This window comes from Neoarius graeffei, chromosome 1 (genome assembly GCF_027579695.1).
Source record: "Neoarius graeffei isolate fNeoGra1 chromosome 1, fNeoGra1.pri, whole genome shotgun sequence".
In the NCBI taxonomy this organism is placed as follows: Eukaryota; Metazoa; Chordata; class Actinopteri; order Siluriformes; family Ariidae; genus Neoarius; species Neoarius graeffei.
This window is the reverse complement of record NC_083569.1, coordinates 73,981,105-74,006,656: the sequence shown is the minus strand read 5'-3', so window position 1 is coordinate 74,006,656 and position 25,552 is coordinate 73,981,105. Positions and strand designations below refer to the sequence as shown.

Below are 25,552 nucleotides of genomic sequence, written 5' to 3'. Positions count from 1 at the left end.
CTCGCACGCGCGCGCACACACTCTGTGTTAGGTTGTTGGCTGAGAAGCGCAGTGAGCTTGGTGAGCAGGTGTCCAAACTGAGGAACGGTTTGTTTAAGATTGATGATACTCGCACTAAAGTGGAGGCCATGTCCGTGGAACTGGAAGACGCCAAGATAAAAGTGGCCGAGTTTCAGAAGCAGTGCGAGGAGTACCTGGTCGGCATTATACAACAGAAGAGGGAAGCAGATGAACAGCAGAAGGTGATTGGAAATTAGAAAAATATATTTTGCGTCTGTGTGTAATTACATTCTTGGAGACATATTTACACCCGTTTTGTTGTCGCCCATTCATTAATGATGATCCTCTTCGCGTTGGTTGTTTTCTGAACCTAAAATAAATGAGTTGATTTGCGTTTGTCGTGACGCACCTTCTGGTATGTGTGTGTGTGTGTGTGTGTGACCGGTTATGCATAGGCTGTGGGTGCTCACAGTAAGAAGATTGCAGCAGAAGAGCTGAAGTGCAAGACGATGGCCAATAATGCTCAGAAAGATCTTGATGAAGCTCTACCTGCTCTAGAGGAGGCCATGAAGGTCAGCACAGTTTTATTCAGCTGTACAGTACACGAGCTGAACATCTCCTTACAGAGCTCAGCTTGTATTGCTATTTACTGTATACCGTTGTGAGAAATGTTTGGGAATCTTTTGAGATGATCCCGATTTCTACATGAATGGATCATAAAGTGTGATCTTTCCTTATTTGATTGTTCATCTAACAAGTATGGGCTTAATAACCGCAGCCCATTTTGTTTTCTCACAGCTGTAATTACAAAAAAAAACAGTAGCGGTAGTACTACTAGTAATTTAATAGGCAAACTTGTACCCCTGCTTATTTATTAATTAATGAAATTATCAATCAGTTAGTCGTGTGGCAGCGGTGCAATACATAAAACCATGCAGCTTCAGTTAATGGGGGAAAATGTGATCTCAGTGGCCTGGCTGTTGGTGCTAAATGGGATTGTTGATCTGTCGAGGGCTTTTTCAATGTCGCCTGATCTTTTTCCAATCTTAGACTGGCCAGTTTTGGTGAGCCTGTGCACAATGCAGCCTCAGATTTCTGTTCTTGGCTCACGGGAGTGGAACCCAATGTGGTCATCTGCTGTTGTAGCCCATCCACCATGTGCAATCTGAGAAGCTTTTCTGCTCACAATGGCTATAAAGAGTGGTTGGCTTAGGTGGTGTTTACATTAGACCGTATCAGCGGATCATCAGATTAACGTTTTTAAAATGATTCGCGTGCACAGAGCAATGCCAATACACGATTCGCGTGCACACAGCAACACCAATACACGGATACGCTAATCACATGACTAATTAGACGGCACGTCACATGATCCCAGTGCATATCGGGCATGCGCAAGTCACTCACCACTTGCAAGTGGAAGGATGGCAAGCGAACACCTTCTCCAGCAGATAAACACACCTGGCTGTGATGTTCATGTTCTCACTGAGTTTAAGCGCCTGAAGGAGGTTGAAATGTGTAAATAAACCTCAGTGCAGCTCAGCGCTTCCTCCTGCACTCCAAATCACTCCGCCCTGAACAGCGAGTGCCCTCTGGAGGGTGCGCACTCCGGCCCTGCGCAGCTCACAGAGCGCGCGAGTGAAGCGCACGAGCAGTGATTCGGGACTGAGCCGCTGTGTGTGAGATCCCAACGCCAGCGAATCAGGAAGGTGGATGTCACAGTGACGTTGTCCAATGACGACGTCAGCTAGAGCTCAGCACTGCGTTTCCGCGTTCCTCAATGTTTACACAGCACCGGATCAGATACGAACTGGGTTGAATACGTGGGCCCTGGCGGATTCAAACTGTTCTGCCTGTGGAGTCGTTTCCCGGCATTTTAATGTGCACGGACAGTGCATCCGCGACGAAAACGAGACGGATACGGTCTAATGTAAACACCACCTTAGTTACCATAGTCTTCCTGTGAGAGTAAACTAGTCTGGCCGTTCTATCAACAAGACGTTTCTGCCCGCACTGAATGTTTTAAGCATCATTCTGTAAACTTTGTAGAGTGGTTTGTGTGAAACAGGAGATCAGCGTTTTCGGAAATACAGTACTCAAACCAGCCCATCTGGCACCAATAACCACGCTATGGTCAAAGCCACTGAGATTCCCCCATTCTGGTGTTTTATGTGAAGCTCTCAGCCTGTATCTACATGGGTTTATGCGTTTTGCTGCTGTCACATGATTGGCTGATTGGATAACAGGGATACAGGTGTTTTTATTAAACTGGCCAGTGTGTATATTTTGAAAGTATTGATTGGCAGTTTGGGGTTACAGATAAAAAAAAAAAAAATAGCATGTAGCTCTTGCAGTAGCCTAACTTCAAATTCACTGCCTGTGTAGCTCCTATATATCAAGAAAAAAAGATGGCTGGAATTGTTTTATAACATGTTTCCAGGCTCTTAGTAACTTCATGTCCTGTTGTGCAGGCCTTGGAATCCCTGAATAAGAAGGATATGACTGAAATCAAGTCGTATGGTCGGCCCCCGGCGCTGGTAGAGACTGTGATGCAGGCAGTCATGATTTTGAGAGGATGTGAACCCACCTGGGCTGAGGCTAAGAGACAGCTTGGTAAGAGACAGCAAAAAAGAGCATATACAGTATTTACTGGTTGATCACTGGATAATGGAGGGCGCAGGAAACAAATTGGACCGCAAGAAGACTTAAATTTTACTCAAAGAAACCCATTATAATAGAGAGAGAAAAGGTTAATGACAGCTGACCAGTGCCTAATATACCGGTATAGAGCAGGGGGCAGTGGAAATATAATCAACAATTAGAAAGTACAGTTTGGGTCAGATGTTTACATACACTTATCAAGGACATGAATGTCATGCACTGCAAAAACCCGGCTTACAAAAACAAGAAAAAAAAGTAATAAAATGAGGAATATTTTACTTAAGCAAAATTATCTGCCAACAGAACAAGAACATTTGACTTGGCAAGATTTTTAAAAACAAGTAAATATATCGAGCTTTAGAAACCCCACAGATGTCTTAAAACTAGTGTATTTATACTAAAAACAAGTAAAGTTGTACTCCTCATTTTAAAGTGCCATTCCACCATTGGATGTATTCTTTGGCATAAAATACAATATATTTTATGACAACATGACTAGACAGAGAAATCTTTTAGCTTCAAAATGATATATCAAACATCATTTTTTGACAACGACAAGTATATTAATTTTGCGACCAAAGTCACCTACCCTTTTAATTTCCGCGCGTGATGTCATCGGCAGGTTCCCCTTCTTGTGTACCATGTGTCGGCCTATTTTTAGACCAGGAAACCCCCAAAGTGAGAGAGTCATTTCTCCTCGTATATGGGGGCCAAAAAAATTGCGAAAAATTTTGAGTTAATCTTTCAGTTAGCTAGATTTATTGGTATTAGCTAGATTTATTGGTATTATTTTTATCGCGTTCTATCCGCCATTGCTGATAATATGTGCCACGTCACACGTCACGTGGTACACAAGAAGGGAAACCTGCCGATGACATCACGCACGGAAATTAAAAGGGTAGGTGACTTTGGTCGCAAAATTAATATACTTGTCGTTGTCAAAAAATTATGTTTGATATATCATTTTGAAGCTAAAAGATTTCTCTGTCTAGTGATACCATTTATATATGTTGTCAAAATATATTGTATTTTATGCCAAAGAATACATCCAATGGTGGAATGGCACTTTAACATGCTAGATACTTTGTCCCCCAACCAACAGTTTGACTATTTCATCTGGGCATATTGGTGTGCTCTGTTTAAGTAAGTGTTTATACCAACTGAGACCGCCAAATAAATCAAAATCAAAACAACAAACCAATCCATTTTGTAGCCTATTTTTGGTGCCAGATTGACAATACAACACTTCATTTAATTTAGTTATCTGTTTTGTGTTAAGAGATTAAAAGGAAGGATAAGATGCTTGAAATAAGAAATTCTGACTTTGACAAACTTGTCATGGTTAATATAACACCAATGAAATTATGGTAATTCTCATTTTAAGACAGAACTTACTCATAACCAGGAATAAAATCTCAATAACAAGTTATAATACCTTATTAAGATAATTGAGGGAAAAAATGCTTAAAGTAAGTGAAATACTCTTACACAAAACCTGCCTGGAAAGGAGAATTATCTTGGCAGACAAATAACAAGCATATTTTGTCTTGATTTAAGATATTTAATCTTGGTTAGATTTTACTTTTTGCAGTGTGGCAGTGTTTTGGCTTTCAGTGATTTCTTTTAGCTGTTCTTTTCTGGGGAAGAATGATTGTACGACGTCTTTAATAGAAAAGAACAACACTTTGGTGCACGAATTTTAATTTATTTTGGGTTTTCTGAAATCAGCACAGGGTCAAAAATATACCCATTTATTGTAGATTATTAATTCAGTGGTGTGCAAACACTGCAAAAAATGATCTCTTGTTGAGAGAAAATATCTTTAATATGGGTGAATTTATCTATTATTTCTTATTAGAAGTTTACTAGAACTCAAATGTAAGATTATTGAGCTTACTTTGAGACGCTTTTACTAATTTCAAGCCTTAAAGTGCCATTCCACCATTGGATATATTCTTTGGCATAAAATACAATATATTTTATGACAACATGACTAGACAGAGAAATCTTTTAGCTTCAAAATGATATATCAAACATAATTTTTTGACAACGACAAGTATATTAATTTTGCGACCAAAGTCACCTACCCTTTTAATTTCCGCGCGGTAGTGAAACGTGATGTCATCGGCAGGTTCCCCTTCTTGTGTACCACGTCACGTGTGACGTGGCACAGATTATCAGTAATGGCGGATAGAACACGATTTCCACTTGTCGATTGCTGTGCCGATATTCACCATCGACCGTCTCCTTTGGGCATCACTTGCTATTTTCCTTCACTTCTTTTCCGAAGCTGACAATCACATTCTGTCCGCCATTACTGATAATCTGTGCCACGTCACACTTGACGTGGTACACAAGAAGGGGAACCTGCCGATGACATCACGTTTCACTACCGCGCGGAAATTAAAAGGGTAGGTGACTTTGGTCGCAAAATTAATATACTTGTCGTTGTCAAAAAATTATGTTTGATATATCATTTTGAAGCTAAAAGATTTCTCTGTCTAGTCATGTTGTCATAAAATATATTGTATTTTATGCCAAAAAAATACATCCAATGGTGGAATGGCACTTTAAATTTCCTTATTCTATTGGCAGATAATTTTGCTCATTTTAAGCATTCAATTCTAGAAAGAAGCAAAATTATCTGCCAATAGAATAAGAAAATGTAAGGCTTGAAATTACCTAGTAAAAGCGTCTCAAAGTAAGCTAGATAATCTTACATTTGAGTTCTAGTAAACTTCTAATAAGAAATAATAGATAAATTCACCCATATTAAAGATATTTTCTCTCAACAAGAGATCATTTTTTGCAGTGAAGTTATAAAATGTCTTAACGTTCCAAGGCCTTTTAACTTCCTGTTAGTGATCATGATTGATTACAGCTGGTAACTTCTCTGGGCAAATGTAAAAATCGGGTTTGTTTGACAAGTACAAGTGATTTGGAGGTGTAGCCACTTTGCCAAGGTCTGGAAAAAGACCCAAACTGTCACCCTCATCTGAAAGGAAATTGGTTTGGATGGTCAGGAACAACCCAGGAATCACTAAGGTACATGAACTGGAAGCTGCTAGAACACAATTATTATCACTGTCTACAATCAAGCGGATTTTGCGTCGCCATGGACTGAGAGGCTGCCGTCCAAGAAGAAACCCATATTCCAAAACCAACATCTTAACCTCATTTAAAGTTTGCAGCTGACCACATGGACAAAAAAAAAACCCTTCTGGAAAAAAAGTTTTATGGTCAGATGAGACAAAGATTGAGTTATTTGGCGACCAGAAGTATGTTTGAAGGAATAAAGATGAGGCGTTCAGAACCAGAAACACTTTACCAACTGTCAAACAATTGTTAAGCATGGGTAACAAAGAGGATAGAATAACGAAGAAGGAGACTACCTCAGAATTCTTCAGCATAACCTCAAACAATCAGCTAGATTGCTGGGCACAGTTGGGTGGAATGGATAAAGCAGGCTAACGTTTAAGCTTTTGGAATAAAGTTCTGACCCCTACTCTATTGAAAACATGTGGACTGTGCTTAAAAGTCAGGTCCATGCCAGGGAACCAATACATTCATTTGAACTCCAGCGATCGTGCCAAGAAGAGTGGTCAAATATCCAACCAGAATTCTGCCAGGAGCTTTTTGATGGCTACCAAAAACATCTGGTGAAGGTGAAACTTGATAAGGGACATTTAACCACATTTTATGTGTGCTGTCTATATCGTTGGTACTTGCACACCAAATTCTTGGTTTTTTTTATACTCCCACTCCGAAGGGGGGGGGGGGGGGGGGGGGGGGGGGGTGTTATACTGAGTTACCTCTGTCCATCCGTCTGTCCGTTCATCCGAAACACCCTTTTTCTCAGCAACCACAAATCATAGCCACTTGGTACCAAACTTCAGCTTGGGATTCTATACCGTGTAGACCGTTTTCATGTCTGTCGCACATCAACGTCCTGTTTACCGACTGAATGTATTTACGAGACATATAGCGTGGATTTACAACATTTTCGTAACACTTTTCTCAGCAACTACAAATCACAACTGCTTGATATTTGGTACCGAGCTTCAGCTTGGGGTTCTATACCGTGTAGACCGTTTTCATGTCTGTCGCACATCAACTTCCTGTTTACCGACTGAATGTATTTACGAGACATATAGCGTGGATTTACAACATTTTCGTAACACTTTTCTCAGCAACTACAAATCACAACTGCTTGATATTTGGTACCAAACTTCAGCGTGGGGTTCTATACCGTGTAGACTGTTTTCAGGTCTGTCACACATCAACTTCCTGTTTACCGACTGAATGTATTTATGAGACATATAGCGTGGATTTACAAAATTTTTGTAACACTTTTCTCAGCAACTACAAATCACAACTGCTTGATATTTAGTACTGAGCTTCAGCTTGGGGGCGGCACGGTGGTGTAGTGGTTAGCGCTGTCGCCTCACAGCAAGAAGGTCCGGGTTCGAGCCCCGTGGCTGGCGAGAGCCTTCCTGTGCGGAGTTTGCATGTTCTCCCCGTGTCCACGTGGGTTTCCTCCGGGTGCTCCGGTTTCCCCCACAGTCCAAAGACATGCAGGTTAGGTTAACTGGTGACTCTAAATTGACCGTAGGTGTGAATGTGAGTGTGAATGGTTGTCTGTGTCTATGTATCAGCCCTGTGATGACCTGGCGACTTGTCCAGGGTGTACCCCGCCTTTCGCCCATAGTCAGCTGCGATAGGCTCCAGCTTGCCTGCGACCCTGTAGAAGGATAAAGCGGCTAGAGATAATGAGATGAGATGAGATGAGCTTCAGCTTGGGGTTCTATACCGTGTATATCGTTTTCAGGTCTGTCACACATCAACTTCCTGTTTACCAACTGAATGTATTTACGAGACATATAGCATGGATTTACAACATTTTCGTAACACTTTTCTCAGCAACTACAAATCACAACTGCTTGATATTTGGTACCAAACTTCAGCTTGGGGTTCTATACCGTGTATACCGTTTTCATGTCTGTCGCACATCAACTTCCTGTTTACCAACTGAATGTATTTACGAGACATATAGCGTGGATTTACAAAATTTTCGTAACACTTTTCTCAGCAACTACAAATCACAACTGCTTGATATTTGGTACTGAGCTTCAGCTTGGGGTTCTATACCGTGTTTATCGTTTTCAGGTCTGTCACATATCAACTTCCTGTTTACCAACTGAATGTATTTACGAGACATATAGCGTGGATTTACAACATTTTCGTAACACTTTTCTCAGCAACTACAAATCACAACTGCTTGATATTTGGTACCAAACTTCAGCTTGGGATTCTATACCGTGTATACCGTTTTCATGTCTGTCGCACATCAACTTCCTGTTTACCAACTGAATGTATTTATGAAGCATATAGCGTGGATTTTGACGCTATTTCAAGAAGCAAAATGCTATTTCAGAATGACAGTTTACCAAGATGCTAGTTGAAATCCCTGGGGAGAGACACTGCTCTTTACTTCCTTGTTTCAGGGTGAATTATTTGTTGAAGTCAACGTTCATAATTAGCGTCCTGTTCCTTCGATTGCTTGCATTCTGATATAAGTGAGAGCGGGGGGTATACGTAAGTGAGCAGTAGCTCACAGTTGTTCTTGTTTTTCCTGTTAAACATGTATGCTGTCCAATTATTCATCCACAGAAAAAGAACAGTTCAGAGGAATCATTCAAAAGCCAATATTACCAAAATATTCATGTCCATGATAAGTTTGTGTAAACTTCCGACTTCAACTGTACATTTAAATGTTTAAACGCATACTCTGGAGCAGATGATGACTCTTAAATCAGTGGATTAGCGTTGTCATTATACTCTACTGTCTGTGTGTGTGATAGGTGAATCCAACTTTATTAAACAGCTGGTAAACTTTGATAAGGACAACATATCAGACCGCGTGTTGAAAAAGATTGGCCAGTACTGCACACAGCCTGACTTCCAACCTGATATCATTGGTAGAGTTTCGCTTGCAGCCAAGTCTCTCTGCATGTGGGTCAGAGCCATGGAGGTATGACCCAATACCCACAAACACACAAGAGCACTGAGAATTATTTAATTACAGTTACACACTAAATGTGTACGGTTTATATACTTGTATAACTATTATCTTTAAATTAGTTCTTTGCACACCCGTGTGTCCATGATTTATACATACGCGTGTGTTTTTCTCAGGTATATGGCCGTATCTACCGGGTGGTGGAGCCAAAGCGTGCTAGGCTGAATGAAGCCATGACTCAATTGGAAGAGAAACAAACCTCACTGGCCGAGGCCCAGTCCAAACTCCGAGAGGTCGGTGCAAGTGCAGTTTTCACGAGAGGCTCTAGCTGCCAAATTGCTTTAAAATTTGCATTTGAACTTTTAATTACTTTGAACGGCTTAGTGTTTGAATCGATTTGAATATTAAGGAGCCTATCAGCTTATGTTGAGCCTAGAAACAATCAACATGTCAGTTCATATCATACACAATTTTATCATAATGATTCTCTGTTTTAATTTGCACACAGTAATATTTTTTTGCATTACTATTTTACATTTTGTATGCGTTTAACTCAAGCCAGAGCTCTAGCAACAGAATTCAGTGAACTTTCAGTGGGGTGACATTTAAATATTTAGAAAATGGTGCATGAAGTATGGACAGTCAGTCAGATTGCAATCTTTAATATCCTAAAAGCCGTTCTGGAATGCTCATGGCCAGAAAAGTCAACATAAAATCTTAAATTCTTCCCACTGGAGTATCAGATGGCTTACTCCTCTATATGGTCACCCTGGTCTAGTTGACGAATACTTTTTTCTTAATTTGAATATAACGCACGGGTCATGTAGGCAGAGTTTTAGGAAACATTTTTAATTGGCAACTGGGATTGTAAATGTTTGAGTGTGCGTTTTAAATAAATATTTGAAACGTTTGAACGGCATGCGGGCGGCACGGTGGTGCAGTGGTTAGCGCTGTCGCCTCACAGCAAGAAGGTCCGGGTTCGAGCCCCGTGGCTGTCGAGGGCCTTTCTGTGTGGAGTTTGCATGTTCTCCCCGTGTCCGCGTGGGTTTCCTCTGGGTGCTCCGGTTTCCCCCACAGTCCAAAGACATGCAGGTTAGGTTAACTGGTGACTCTAAGGCCCTGTTTACATTATTTCGAATCAGCGGATCATCAGATTAACGTTTTTAAAACGATTCGCATGCACACAGCAACGCCAATACACGGATACGCTAATCACATGACTAATTAGACGGCACGTCACATGATCCCAGTGCATATCAGGCATGCGCAAGTCACTCACCACCTGCAAGTGGAAGGATGGCAAGCGAACACCTTCTCTAGCAGATAAACACACCTGGCTGTGATGTTCATGTTCTCACTGAGTTTAAGCGCCTGAAGGAGGTTGAAATGTGTAAATAAACCTCAGTGCGGCTCAGCGCTTCCTCCTGCGCTCCAAATCACTCCGCCCTGAACAGCGAGTGCCCTCTGGAGGGTGCGCAGCTCACAGAGCGCGCGAGTGAAGCACATGAGCAGTGATTCGGGACTGAGCCGCTGTGTGTGTGATCCCAACGCCAGCGAATCAGGAAGGTGGATGTCACAGTGACGTTGTCCAATGACGACGTCAGCTAGAGCTCAGCACAGCGTATCCGCGTATTCTCAATGTTTACACAGCACTGGATCAGACACGAACTGGATTGAATACGTGGGCTCTGGCGGATTCCTGTTTCCCGGCGTTTCCCGGCGTTTTAATGTGAACGGACAGTGCATCCGCGAACAAAACGAGACGGATACGGTCTAATGTAAACTTGGCCTAAATTGAGCGTAGGTGTGAATGTGAGTGTGAATGGTTGTCTGTGTCTATGTGTCAGCCCTGTGATGACCTGGCGACTTGTCCAGGGTGTACCCCGCCTTTCGCCCGTAGTCAGCTGGGATAGGCTCCAGCTTGCCTGCGACCCTGTAGAACAGGATAAAGCGGCTACAGATAATGAGATGAGATGAGATGAACAGCATGCAAGATATTGTTCTGACCACCATAGAAATATATGTTACAGTGGAACAAGCGAAGAATGCATGAGAGAGAAAACAAAAACATTTCGTAAGCGGGATTTACGAGCTCTTATGTTTTGTGTGTGTGTGTGTGTGTGTGTGTGTTTAGGTGGGAGAGAAACTGGACCGGTTACAGGCACAATACAGTGAGAAGCTGAGTCAAAAGGAAGAGTTGAGGAAGAAGTCAGAAGACATGGAGCTTAAACTGGACCGAGCTGACAAATTGGTGTCTGGACTGGCTGGAGAGAGAGAACGCTGGGAAAAGACTGTAGAGGTATGCATACATAAACACACACACGCGCACGTGCGCGCACACACACTTGTTGAAACTGGGAAATATTTACAGATTGTATATTTTTGCCCAAATGCAGGATCTGGAGGAGGACATGGGTTATCTAGTAGGAGACTGTCTACTGGCTGCTGCGTTTCTCTCATACATGGGTCCTTTCTTGTCCAACTACAGAGATGAGCTGCTCACAAGCATCTGGATAAATCAGGTTACTCTTATTTTCCAGCTATACCTTCCAATCTTTACATTTTTCGCATTATTTTTATACTTCTGTCGTTCTATATACCCTTACTCTTCTCTCGTTATACTCCCACTCGGTCTGTAGTTCAAGGAGTTGGAGGTTGCATGCTCTCCAGGCTTTAGTTTTGCTGTTTTCCTCGCCAAACCCACAGCCGTGCGTGACTGGAACATCCAGGGTCTTCCCTCCGATGCGTTCTCCACTGAGAACGGAGTGATCGTCACCCGCGGCAACCGGTTAGCCCTCACCAGACCAGTCTCCCAACACTATTTTGACAGACAGACCGTCTCTAGTGCTAATTAGAATAATGGAAGTATCTCATGAATAATGATGACTAATGAATAGTGATATCAGGGTAATTAGCTAAAGATAATAGTAAGCTCTGCAAAGTGGACATCCATTTATAGACCAGTGCTAATTTCCTTTCACAGAAACAGAAGGTCACCAGACGGGGCATTTTTTTTTTGGAGATTACGGATTATTATGAATTATTTGGGGATAGGCCTTCACAGTAACGGCTAATATCTGTCCGTCTCTCTTCCTCTGCGTCTTTCCCCAGATGGCCGTTAATGGTGGACCCTCAAGGACAAGCGCTGAAGTGGATTAAGAACATGGAGTCGAAAAGAGTGAATAATCACACACACAGTTGCACAATGCCCGAACTTTTGCACCAATACTCTACACTCTGCTTGGCGTAAGGCTCAAATTTGTCCAGAGTTCAGGGACACAAGGTCCTCGGGGGTTTGTATAGAAACTGAACGGAGACAACGGAAGGTATTCGACAAGATGATGGCTCCTTCCGTATTGCAAAATCATAACCCACATTCGGCAACAAGATTATCACCAGGGCATTACGTCAGTCAGCCTACCCGTTTTCGTCTGAGTCGTGACATTGTGTACAACCCACAGTAGGACTCCAGTGCCTTTCTTCCCTTAATTAGTGTAGAACAAATGAACGCCACAAAATCAATGGCACGTTGAAAGCTGCATCATTTCTGTCACTCATTCTTCTTACCTGTTTTCTGTTCCTCTTTGCTTCATTCTCTCTCCAACCCTCGCTCTCTACACAGACAGTTCTATTAATATACTATCTCTCTCTCTTTTGTGTTTTGGAGGCTGCAGTTGTTCATTTCTTTATTGAGGTGAGATGGCGCCTCTTTTCTCTCTGTGCTCGGTGTTTTTTTTGTTTGTTTTGTTTTTTTGAAAAAGAGAGCACAACATGGGAGATGTTGATGTAGTATTTAGAGAGCAAAAATGACACACAGGAGTATCTCTCTCACACACGCACACACACCATTTACACACCTAGGCTTGCATCTTTGTCTTGACCATCTGGTCACTGTGCTTTTCTCCGGCTCTTGTCTCTCAGCTTAGCCTCATTTGTTGTACAGGTCTCTGCTCTTCCCTTGCCCCCTTTTTCTCTCTGCCCCTCTATGTCTCTCTCTCTCTCTGTCTCTTTTCTTCACTGTCGTTCTCTGTCCTCTTTTCATGCTGTTTCTCTGACCTTTTCCTCCTCTCTGCAGGTCCTTTCATGCTTTCATGTCTTGCTGGGGTGGCCAGTGCCATTCACACACTACAGCTAAACGCTGACATTTAGGAACAATCACAAAATGTCTTACGCTGACAGTCCTGAAGCTTTTCTTTCTTCTCCCCTCTTACTATCGCTTTTTGTTTCTCTCTCTCTCTCTCTCTCTGTTCCCTCACTCCTTCACACTCACATTTTCTTTACTATCATTTTTGTCGATGCTTTTATGTTTTTTTTTCTCGTTTGCCCTCCACCTTTTGACTCGTTTTCATCGATTGTCGTCTTGTCTTTTAAATTCTCTCTCTCTCTCTCTCTCTCTCTCTCTCTCTCAGGGATTAAAGGTGATAGACCTGCAGATGCCAGATTTCTTGCGTATTTTGGAGAATGCAGTGCAGTTTGGCTCCCCAGTTCTTCTACAGAACATACAGGAGGATCTGGATCCCTCACTCTCACCCATACTTAACAAATCTCTCACTAGTGTTGGTCAGTCACACACCTGTATAAGCGCACACACACAAAATAGTCTCATCTCATCTCATTATCTCTAGCCGCTTTATCCTGTTCTACAGGATCGGAGGCAAGCTGGAGCCTATCCCAGCTGACTACGGGCGAAAGGCGGGGTACACCCTGGACAAGTCGCCAGGTCATCACAGGGCTGACACATAGACACAGACAACCATTCACACTCACATTCACACCTACGCTCAATTTAGAGTCACCAGTTAACCTAACCTGCATGTCTTTGGACTGTGGGGGAAACCGGAGCACCCGGAGGAAACTCCGCACAGAAAGGCCCTCACCGGCCACGGGGCTCGAACCCGGACCTTCTTGCTGTGAGGCGACAGCACTAACCACTACACTGCCGTGCCGCCCGATGGAAAAAAATAAATCTTATAAATTGAAATAATAGAATATACTGAAATGAAATTTAAAATTATAATAAGATTAAAAAAAAAACATGGAAACTAACTGGAAACTTGTTTGGTTTTCCATACAACGTGTACTTAAATTCAGTTCCAGTGTAATATGGAAAACCGCGTCTGATGGTATGGAAAGACATTGACTTTAATTCAATGCTTTTCCATAAAACATAGCCAGACTAAAATAACCATATTCATAGTCCCACTAAAAATTAAACACTGATTAAAAATCAACAAAGTGAACACTAAGCCCATGTTTACATTAGACCGTATCAGCGGATCATCAGATTAACGTTTTTAAAATGATTAGTGTGCACACAGCAACACCAATACACGATTCGCGTGCACACAGCAACGCCAATACACGGATACGCTCGGCTCCGCAGGCATCCTGCGCTCCAAATCACTCCGCCCTGAACAGCGAGTGCCCTCTGGAGGGTGCGCACTCCGGCCCTGCGCAGCTCACAGAGCGCGCGAGTGAAGTGAACAAGCTGTGATTCGGGACTGAGCCGCTGTGTGTGTGATCCCAGCGCATATCACTTACCACTTGCAAGTGGAAGGATGGCAAGCCTAAAGACAATCATAACTACACAATGGGCAGTATTTGCATCAGTATTTGCAGTATTTTCATACTTTTATACTCTTTAATGAAAGGTGATACAAGGCAGAGGTCCGCGCCGTTTTTCAGCAGTCGCGTCACATGACCAACGCCAGCGAATCAGGAAGGTGGATGTCACAGTGACGTTGCCCAATGAGACGCCAGCTAGAGCTCAGCACAGCGTATCCGCGTATTCTCAATGTTTACACAGCACCGGAGCTGACACGATCTGGATTGAATACGTGGACGCTGGCGGATTCCCGTTTCCCGGCGTTTCCAGGCGGTTTAATGTAAACGGACAGTGCATCCGCGAAGAAAACGAGACAGATACGGTCTAATGTAAACGTAGCCTAAAACTCCTGCTCTTGTGTGGGATTCAAGGTGAGGCTCGTGATCGGCTAACTACGGCATTATGGAATGAACTAAAAACACATCCTGCTTCAATCAAACTCCTGTTTTATCGTAACGAGCTGCCAGTGTTGATGTGATAAGCATCATCTGGTTAACGAGCAATAGCCATTGTTCAGTATTCAACTGGAATGCTCAAGTTGAGTGCCTGCATTATTTGAGTGCCTACCAGCTGCATGGTGCCTCTGCATGGAATCACAATGTGTAGCTACCCCTGGTGTGTGTAGTTGAGTGTATTTCTGTGTGTATACAGGTGGGAGGCTCTTGATGAAGCTGGGAGATAAAGAGGTCGAGTATAATCCAGACTTCCGTTTCTACATCACCACTAAATTGTCCAATCCACACTATACCCCCGAGATTTCCACCAAAACCACCATTGTTAACTTCGCCGTAAAGGAACAGGTGTGTTTGAGTGTGTGTGTGTGTGTGTGTGTGTGTGTGTGTGTGTGTGTGTGTGTGTGTGTGATGGAATGTATTTGCCATTTTGAAGTCACATTTTATAGGTAATCCCTGACAAAGACAAGTTTTACCACCAACAGTTGTCTGTGTTTGTGGTGAAAGGGTATTTTTATACAGGTTACTTTGTAATTTTGTGTGTGTGTGTGTACGCACGCAGGGTCTGGAGGCTCAGCTGTTGGGTATAGTGGTGCGCAAGGAGCGTCCTGAGCTGGAGGAACAGAAAGACTCTTTGGTGATAAACATTGCCTCAGGCAAGAGGAAACTACAGGAGCTAGAGGATGAGATTCTTCGGTGGGCTACACACAAAGACACACACGTGTGTGTGTGTGTGTGTGTACACGCGCACACACACACTAAATGCTTCAATTAAAACAAGTCCGCATATTTCATAGCACTACATTAACACCTTTTATTCAAATGACATTTTGAGAAAAATCTAAATTAACACATTAGCTAAATCCATCAGTCAGTTTTATCCTTTAGCACATCATACTGTAGGCTACTTATAAATATGCCTCTCTCTCTCTCTCTCTCTGTGTGTAGCTTGTTGAATGAAGCAACTGGCTCTCTGCTGGATGATGTGCAGCTGGTGAATACTCTGCAGACCTCCAAAGTCACAGCCACAGAGGTGTCAGAACAACTGCAGACCAGCGAACAGACGGAGATCAAAATCGATACTGCCAGAGAGGTAAGAGAGTCAGGAACAGAAATATGATGAGAGAAGTAGGAGGGTGCAGAAAAGGTTTGCCACGTCGAATTTCTGTCAGTTTAGGGGTAAAGGCAGAAAACTTTAAAGATGGAATATGATGAGCGGTCATGTCAAAATCAGAAATTTTGACCACCGTGCGTTTCAATTGCAGGGTTATCGTCCCTGTGCCCAGCGCGCTTCAATCTTGTTCTTTGTGCTGAACGACATGGGCCGTATAGACCCGATGTACCAGTTCTCTCTGGATGCCTACATTGACCTGTTCAACCTGAGCATCGAAAAGAGCCAATCCAGCCACAAACTGGAGGAGAGGATTGCCAAGCTCAATGACTACCACACCTACGCAGTTTACAGGTCACACATCATTACCACATACACATGATTACTGTATCCCAGTAAGAGTCAACACACCTACATAGCCTACGTGCTTCTGTGGATAAGAACAGATGCACTCTGATCTGTAGTAAATATTAAAACCTCTTCCACACGAGTCAATTCTGCCAAGAGTTAACTCATTTGATAAATGCTATTGTTTATAATAGTATAGTTATATGAAAACAGATGATGAGCATTGTTCAAAGCGATGATCTAGTGATCTGATCTGCAGCGGACTCTGTAATTAAGGGGGACGTCAGTGTAAGCAGCAGTGCTATAATCAAAATGTTAGTGAGGTCCACACTGCAGATTATTTGTAGTTAATATATCACAATGCCGATTGTGTAATAGATCAGTTGTCACATTTCTAATCTGTTATTTTATCCTTACATTCTGACATAAACTGCTTTGCTGTATCGGATGCTTTAATTTCCTTCCGTTAAATATGTTTTGCTTTGCAGGAAAAATAAGCCAAAGCCTGTTAACTATTTGATTTCAGCCTCAAAAAATGCGACTTTCTACAACCCCGATTCCAAAAAAGTTGGGACAAAGTACAAATTGTACATAAAAACGGAATGCAATAATTCACAAATCTCAAAAACTGATATTGTATTCACAATAGAACATAGACAACATATCATATGTCGAAAGTGAGACATTTTGAAATTTCATGCCAAATATTGGCTCATTTGAAATTTCATGACAGCAACACATCTCAAAAAAGTTGGGACAGGGGCAATAAGAGGCTGGAAAAGTTAAAGGTACAAAAAAGGAACAGCTGGAGGACCAAATTGCAACTCATTAGGTCAATTGGCAATAGGTCATTAACATGACTGGGTATAAAAAGAGCATCTTGGAGTGGCAGCGGCTCTCAGAAGTAAAGATGGGAAGAGGATCACCAATCCCCCTAATTCTGCGCCGACAAATAGTGGAGCAATATCAGAAAGGAGTTCGACAGTGTAAAATTGCAAAGAGTTTGAACATATCATCATCTACAGTGCATAATATCATCAAAAGATTCAGAGAATCTGGAAGAATCTCTGTGTGTAAGGGCCAAGGGCGGAAAACCATACTGGGTGGCCGTGATCTTCGGGCCCTTAGACGGCACTGCATCACATACAGGCATGCTTCTGTATTGGAAATCACATAATGGGCTCAGGAATATTTCCAGAGAACATTATCTGTGAACACAATTCACCGTGCCATCCGCCATTGCCAGCTAAAACTCTACAGTTCAAAGAAGAAGTCGTATCTAAACATGATCCAGAAGCGCAGACGTCTTCTCTGGGCCAAGGCTCATTTAAAATGGACTGTGGCAAAGTGGAAAACTGTTCTGTGGTCAGACGAATCAAAATTTGAAGTTCTTTATGGAAATCAGGGACGCCGTGTCATTCGGACTAAAGAGGAGAAGGACGACCCAAGCTGTTATCAGCGCTCAGTTCAGAAGCCTGCATCTCTGATGGTATGGGGTTGCATTAGTGCGTGTGGCATGGGCAGCTTACACATCTGGAAAGACACCATCAATGCTGAAAGGTATATCCAGGTTCTAGAGCAACATATGCTCCCATCCAGACGACGTCTCTTTCAGGGAAGACCTTGCATTTTCCAACATGACAATGCCAAACCACATACTGCATCAATTACAGCATCATGGCTGCGTAGAAGAAGGGTCCGGGTACTGAACTGGCCAGCCTGCAGTCCAGATCTTTCACCCATAGAAAACATTTGGCGCATCATAAAACGGAAGATACGACAAAAAAGACCCAAGACAGTTGAGCAACTAGAATCCTACATTAGACAAGAATGGGTTAACATTCCGATCCCTAAACTTGAGCAACTTGTCTCCTCAGTCCCCAGACGTTTACAGACTGTTGTAAAGAGAAAAGGGGATGTCTCACAGTGGGAAACATGGCCTTGTCCCAACTTTTTTGAGATGTGTTGTTGTCATGAAATTTAAAATCACCTAATTTTTCTCTTTAAATGATACATTTTCTCAGTTTAAACATTTGATATGTCATCTATGTTCTATTCTGAATAAAATACGGAATTTTGAAACTTCCACATCATTGCATTCCGTTTTTATTTACAATTTGTACTTTGTCCCAACTTTTTTGGAATCGGGGTTGTACATTGTTTTTATATTTTTGAAAAATGACACAAGTCAAATGATTTCATATTAAAGAAACACATAGTATAAGTGATCCTTTGCAAGAATATAACATTTTGTCTGCTAATTGAAGATAAGCTTTTTATCAGCTTCAAAAGTGAAGACATATCTCTATTTCTTACAGAGATTTTTGTGGCTACTGCCTCATAGAAGCGAAGTGAGGCAGTAGCCACTACTATGTCATCGTAATAAGTGTAACAATAGCGAAACTTGGTAACCAATCGGCACTTATCCTGATCAAGTTCGATTACCCGTTCTGCTTCTTGATAAACTTCGGAACCAATCAGAGCCAGAAACGAAATAAGAGAAACCTCGTTATAACTTCGTAGTATCGGAAGATAATCGGCAGATAAAAAGATAAACGAAATTCACCTCGTGGTTCGCCAAGGCTGCTGATTCGATATCAAGTCGGTGGTGTTTGTTTTAAGAAAATTTACCTTTTGATTATCACAGCTTTTGTTTGGGCCTTCTGAAAGGTCAAATGAAAGGTTTTGTAAGGGTTTGTTTTTTTTTTTTTTAGCTTTTTGGCAGATATATTGAAAAGCCGATGTCAAACTCCTGCTATTCGCTTTAATATTTAAATTTTATTTTTTTATTTTAGAGTCTTTACACTACACTTGTGAAACAAAATGTGCTCATTAGTACTAAATAATTCGTGAACAAGTGCTTTCTTACTCTTTTAAAAATAGATCTAGTTCACAGCACTGTATTTTGAACAAAGCACAGTAAACAAAATACTCCAAGCCCTGATGCTGCTCACAGCTTGGTGATGCTCGCAAGAGATGAGGCGAGTAGAATTGATAACATGTATAGATGCTATATTTACTGTATAGACATGGTATCGGAAAACATTTTATTTATAAGCAGTAACCACATGGACCCATATTTTTATTTTGCAAAAATTGCAAAGTGAACTGGTTTTATATTAAAGGACAATATAAATTTTACCGTTAATATATCGTCTATATGATCTAATTGTAAATGATAGAACTGATGTGCGTTATTTTGTATATTGCAGCCTATTTACATAAAAATGGACTGATTTGGTTGAGCAAACTTATGCAAAATGGGCATTCTGTTCTCTGAAAAAATGTTATGTACAGTAATTAATAAGAAATTGGGCATGTAATTGTTTCTAGTGTCTACATCTTAAGCTGTTTTCCCTCAGCACTTGGCTACTGTAAAATCCCATATATACATGCAAAAAGAAAAAAGAAATTCAGAACTACCGAGGTCCTGAAATTTGTGTCCTCATGACTAGTTACGACATGAATGTAGTGATTGTCTTTACCTACCCCATTTTAATTCAAAAGCATATTGGTAATAGCCTTATCTTTATAACAGTTCACAACACGACTTCATGACAGGCGGAGACAAGTGAAAAGTTGCTAGTTGAGGTCGTGTCTCGTCAAACTACTCCGTCTCAGACAACAGAATGCTGATGCGTTTTTGTGTTTCGCTCAATCTGTATTGCACTGAGTTATGTTTGGAGCAGCGACAACCACTGTACATCGTTTTTGTCGATTTCTCAAAAGCGTTTGATACAGTGGATAGGGAGACCCTGTGGAAAGCATCTGATTTCCATCATTAGACTTTTCCACTATGGAATGACTGGAAAAGTTTCGATTGGGGGGGGTACCAGCGACAGCTTCAATATCAACCACGGAGTCAAGCAAGGATGCCTGCTCGCTCCCACTCTATTCTCACTTTACCTTACAGCAGTCCTTGAAGTCATGGGCTCAAACCTGATCAAGGGTGTTTTCATCAGAACAAAAGCAAAGGGGGGTCCCATATACGATTCGTACATTGGGGGAGTGCCTGTTAGAGAGCGCACTTGTCCTGGGCCATCGGCATAGTGAGGTAGGGTGGCCAGTTCCTTTCCTCGCCACCTTTAACTTCCCCAGTGTTTCCACCAGGTCCCCATTCACTGCTGGGTGGACAGGGAGCGAGCCCCAGATCCCCGTCGAGCCGAGGCTCGAACCAGGGACTGTTCGCTTAGCGATCAAGCGCTCTAACCACTTGGCCACCTGCGCTCCTTTCATCAGAACAAGAACGGATGGAAATGTCTACAATCTGGCCAGATTAAAGGCATCCACCAAAACCAGAGAAATATGCATAAGAGAGCTTCTCTATGCTGATGATTCAACACTAGTTTGTGCTGACCTAACTGATATCCAAGAAGTCGTTAATTGCTTCTCATGAGTGGCATGTTTATTCGGACTCTAGATCAACGTCTCAAAAGCAGAACTGTTGTACCAACCTCCCCCTCATAATCCCTCTGAGGGTGTTCCACCAATCGTTCATGTTGACGGTGTGGCACTGAAGACGGTTGAATCTTTTATCTATCTAGGAAGTGCCCTAACATGTTCCAATTCGTCAGATCTTGAGGTGGACAGAAGAATCACTGCTGCAAATAAAGCATATGGGTCATTACGCAAGAGGCTTTGGTCACGCCATGATGCAAGACTTGAAAATAAAATCAAAGTTTACAGTGCTACAGTTCTTCCATGCCTGTTATACTCAGTAGCTTGCATGAGCCTTTATCGCAGACACATCATGAAGCTGACGAGAACTCAGCTATGTCATCTATAAAATAGCAAGATAAAATCCCTGATGTAGAAGTTCTCAGACGAGCCAAAACCGTTAGTGTCGAAGCAATTATAACAGCGTCCCGACTCAGGCGGGTGGGTCATGTGCAAAGGATGCCTAACACGCGTATGCCAAAATTGGTATTCTTTGGTGAGTTAAGTTGTGGAACAAGGAAGTGTGGTCGCCCAAAACTTCGCTTCAAAGATGTGCTGAAGTGTCGTATGAAGACTAGTAGCATTTGTCACTCAACATGGGAACGTGAAGCTGTGGACAGAAGCCATTGGCGTTCTGTTACTGTGAGGCCCATCAAAGAGGTGGAAAAGGCTAGAGAGGAAAAGTACTTGGAAAGACATAAAATCAGACACTCAAACCCCCCATTGGCCACATCTTTCAAGTGTGAAAGATGCGAAAGATACTGTCGCTCGAAAGCGGGTCTTGTAGCCCACAAACGAGCATGCCAAGCATAATTTTTTTTTTCACGACTTTACAGTCATCGTCGTAACAATGGACTGCCGAATAATATAAATAACTAGAAAAGCACTCGGAGAGCGCAGACCTCCGCCAAGAATCCTTTAAAAAAAGATGATCCAGATCACCGCCAAAATTTAATGGATTGTTACTTGTGCCCAGTCAAACCTCTGGAAAAAATTTCAGAGCAATCCGTTCATAACTTTTTCCGTAATGTTGCTAACAGACAAACCAACGCTACCGAAAACATAACCTCCTTGGCGGAGGTAATACTATGTCTGGAGCAAGCGTAGGAATATAGAAATGAAGTCTCAACAGAATCACTTCCATGCGTAAATGTGTATGAAATCAAGTGATCAGCAGTCACTTAATTTCTTCTCAAACGGCTTTGAGCTTGACGGTGATGATGTTGATTTGAGATTCATGAGTGGTTCGTGTTTGCAGGTACACTTGTCGGGGCCTGTTTGAGTGTCACAAGCTTCTATTCAGCTTCCACATGTGTGCAAAGATCCTGGAGGTGGCCGGCAAGCTCAACATGGACGAGTACAATTTTTTCCTCAGAGGAGGGCTGGTGAGCACTAATCTTGCTTCCCCATTAACCGTAATTAAGTTGGTGTAAAAAAAAAAAAAAAGGATGCATTACATAAGTCATGAATCACAAATTGTATTTATTTAGCATTTCATTATGACAGCAAGAAACCATGATAAATTTAGCACATTAATACAAAGTACTCTATAATACAGGTCCATTCACACCCACTATATTCTATCTCGCCAAAGCACACACCGTTCTCACTACTCCTGCCATCATTTTATCACACTACTATGAATAATCACACACCCTGCTTGTAGCTTTGTTCCAGTGAGCTCATTGTATTTCTTGAGAAATGCAGTTTGAACATTTTCTTTTTCAGTAATACGGCCAGTGTTCGGTTGTTTAGACCCGCCCAGTCACACTAACTCAGCGGACCATTCATATTGTACACCCTGTATCGACTTCAGCAGCAATTCACACAGCCCTTAATCAGCACAGATGCTTTTCCTCACTCCATGAACAAGAGTTAAAACTTTCTTACACATGGTTGTGTCCCTGTTTCTGGAATAACAATGTTCGTGACAAACAGATTTAACACTTCTAATTTGTTACAGGCCATTTTTTGAAATCCGGTGAATCTGGATTCACCTCGGTGAGTGTGTCCGAAATCGCTCCCTACTCACTATATAGTGGACTATAGAGGATTTCGACGTGACGTCACATGTGACGTGACGCCCCGGTGTCCGCCATTTTGAAGGTCAAGCTAGCTAATGTCAACAACAGTAGCTAGTATGTTACTGTAGCAATGTTTACGTTCAGTCATTTGGATGACTGTTAAAACCTTTCAGTCTCAAGTTTTTCCTTTACTGTATTTACTAGTTTACTGAGCTAGCACGCTTGGGCAGGCTGGGAGCGAGCGCGCTAGCTCGGGCAGGCTGGGAGCTCCCAGCCTGCCTGAGCTAGCGCGCTCGCTCCCAGCCTGCCCGAGCGCGCTAGCTCAGTAAACTAGTAAATACAGTAAAGGAAAAACTTATAACGGGCCATGTCTCAACAGACTAAGAAGTTATTTCAATGACATTTAATAACATTTTGTTTATCCTGAGGACCGAAAGTAAATGAAAATGTGAACAAACCTTAGCTGTCAGTGAACAATCCTGGTGGAAGCAGGTAAACGTCGTTCTCTAAGCCTGCTAACCTCAATTTTTGCAAATACCTCTCCCTCTGCTCACCCTGTAAATGCCCTACGTCGCTGGATAGTGAAGGTGTTTTCTGCATCTCGCTCCTTTTTCTTTTATGTTTTTTCCCTGGTATTTCCCACACGCCTGACTGCAGGTCAGGAAGATCACCTGCGCTGCAAAGCCAGAAAAAGATAGCCTGGTAACGTGTACGGATCACGTACACCAGCATCATTGATTTTCTGGTGATATCGCTTCTTACTCGCGTCATCTAGGCCGGATAAAATACTCGACAATGAGACTTCGTCGTGATCAACAGTGTATCGCTACCGGTAGTCGCCATATTTGTGACCGTCAAAATGGCGCCGGCTACTTGTTGACATGGCAACGGTCACGTGGGTCGAAAACCTCTATACAGTGAGATCGCCATTTTGTAGTGCTGTCCGAATGTATAGTGAGAATTATTACACCCTATATAGTGCACTCAAAGCATCCCACAGTGCATCACGAAAAGTAGCGTACAACCGATGGTCACTAACCAAGCAATATATCCCATCGTGCACTGTGGTCGTGCTGAAAGAAAAAAAAAGTGCGTTGGGGTGAACGGACGGAGGAAGGAACACGTTATAAACGAACATTCAAGTACAATTAAAAACAGTAAGAGAAAAGAAAATAAGCTAAAATAGAATAAGACGGATAAAATACAAGAATCAAAGTTACAGTGCAGAGCGAGGAATTAATCAAAAGCCTCGAATTTGATTTAATAAAAGGCAAGGAAGAAAGGATTCACCCTTGATTTAAAAGAACTGAAAGATGCAACAAACAAAAGTACTTTTGTATTTATTAATGTGGGAAATACACTCAGTGTAATATGTATTTATCACAAAAATACATGCATGCATTTATTATTCTGAAAATCCACCAGCCGACTGAGCTGGCACATTTTAATTGTGCAACAGTAAGGACATAAATACCAGCGCGACGGAGTAGTGTCCGAAAGTGTTTTTACATTTTAACAATGAGCTCACTATATAGCCCTCCATATAATAAACCACTATATAGTGAGTAGGGAGTACAGTGGTGTTTGAAAGTTTGTGAACCCTTTAGAATTTTCTATATTTCTGCATAAATATGACCTAAAACATCATCAGATTTTCACACAAGTCCTAAAAGTAGATAAAGAGAACCCAGTTAAACAAATGAGACAAAAATATTATACTTGGTCATTTATTTATTGAGTAAAATGATCCAATGTTACGTATCTGTGAGAGGCAAAAGTATGTGAACCTTTGCTTTCAGTATCTGGTGTGACCCCCTTGTGCAGCAATAACTGCAACTAAACGTTTGCGGTAACTGTTGATCAGTCCTGCACACCGGCTTGGAGGAATTTTAGCCCATTCCTCCGTACAGAACAGCTTCAACTCTGGGATGTTGGTGGGTTTCCTCACATGAACTGCTCGCTTCAGGTCCTTCCACAACATTTCCATTGGATTCAGGTCAGGACGTTGACTTGGCCATTCCAAAACATTAACTTTATTCTTCTTTATCCATTCTTTGGTAGAACGACTTGTGTGCTTAGGGTCGTTGTCTTGCTGCATGACCCACCTTCTCTTGAGATTCAGTTCATGGACAGATGTCCTGACATTTTCCTTTAGAATTTGCTGGTATAATTCAGAATTCATTGTTCCATCAGCGATGGCAAGCCATCCTGGCCCAGATGCAGCAAAACAGGCCCAAACCATGATACTACCACCACCATGTTTCACAGATGGGATCAGGTTCTTATGCTGGGATGCAGTGTTTTTCCTTTCTCTGAACATAACGCTTATCATTTAAACCAAAAAGTTCTATTTTGGTCTCATCCGTCCACAAAACATTTTTCCAATAGTCTTCTGGCTTGTCCACGTGATCTTTAGCAAACTGCAGATGAGCAGCAATGTTCTTTTTGGAGAGCAGTGGCTTAAGGCCAATTTATGCTGACAACCCAGTCCTCGCAGACGGTGTTGCAGACAGTGTCTGCGTAGCCCCCCCACCTTCGCAGACGCTCTGCGCGCACCTCCCAAAAATTGTGACCACCGCAGAAGCCTCGCAGACAGCGCCGCAGACAAGAGGGCTCTGATTGGTCCGCTGTACACGCACTTCCGCTTCTCTACTTTCCCGGTTTGGTTTGTTTTCACGACCGGCATTTTTAAAAACACGAGCGAAGATGGAGCAGCATGAAGAGCGGTTGATTGAGGACGTACGGACATCTATACAACTCCAGTTCTAGTCATTATAAAAAAAAAAAGTTCTAGTCATTATAAGTAACCGGAGGATAAACACTCCACTAACCACACCCACCAACTACTCCTAGCTACTTCGCGCCCCCTTGCGTTGTGCCGGTGAATAACATCGC

The 25,552-nt window shown here is 42.2% G+C and overlaps 1 protein-coding gene across 1 annotated transcript in view; it reads left to right on the top strand.

Annotated features, from left to right (window-relative positions):
* Positions 1-25,552, top strand: part of dnah2 (dynein, axonemal, heavy chain 2) — a 432,951-nt gene that overhangs the window by 360,341 nt on the left and 47,058 nt on the right. The window contains exons 61-75 of the mRNA XM_060919614.1: positions 32-242; positions 456-572; positions 2,472-2,613; positions 8,523-8,692; positions 8,857-8,973; positions 10,815-10,979; positions 11,077-11,202; positions 11,320-11,468; positions 11,792-11,858; positions 13,090-13,240; positions 14,937-15,085; positions 15,300-15,433; positions 15,686-15,830; positions 16,003-16,202; positions 21,892-22,018. Coding sequence (XP_060775597.1) covers positions 32-242; positions 456-572; positions 2,472-2,613; positions 8,523-8,692; positions 8,857-8,973; positions 10,815-10,979; positions 11,077-11,202; positions 11,320-11,468; positions 11,792-11,858; positions 13,090-13,240; positions 14,937-15,085; positions 15,300-15,433; positions 15,686-15,830; positions 16,003-16,202; positions 21,892-22,018 — 2,170 coding nt within the window. The remainder of the gene's footprint in view (positions 1-31; positions 243-455; positions 573-2,471; positions 2,614-8,522; positions 8,693-8,856; positions 8,974-10,814; positions 10,980-11,076; positions 11,203-11,319; positions 11,469-11,791; positions 11,859-13,089; positions 13,241-14,936; positions 15,086-15,299; positions 15,434-15,685; positions 15,831-16,002; positions 16,203-21,891; positions 22,019-25,552) is intronic.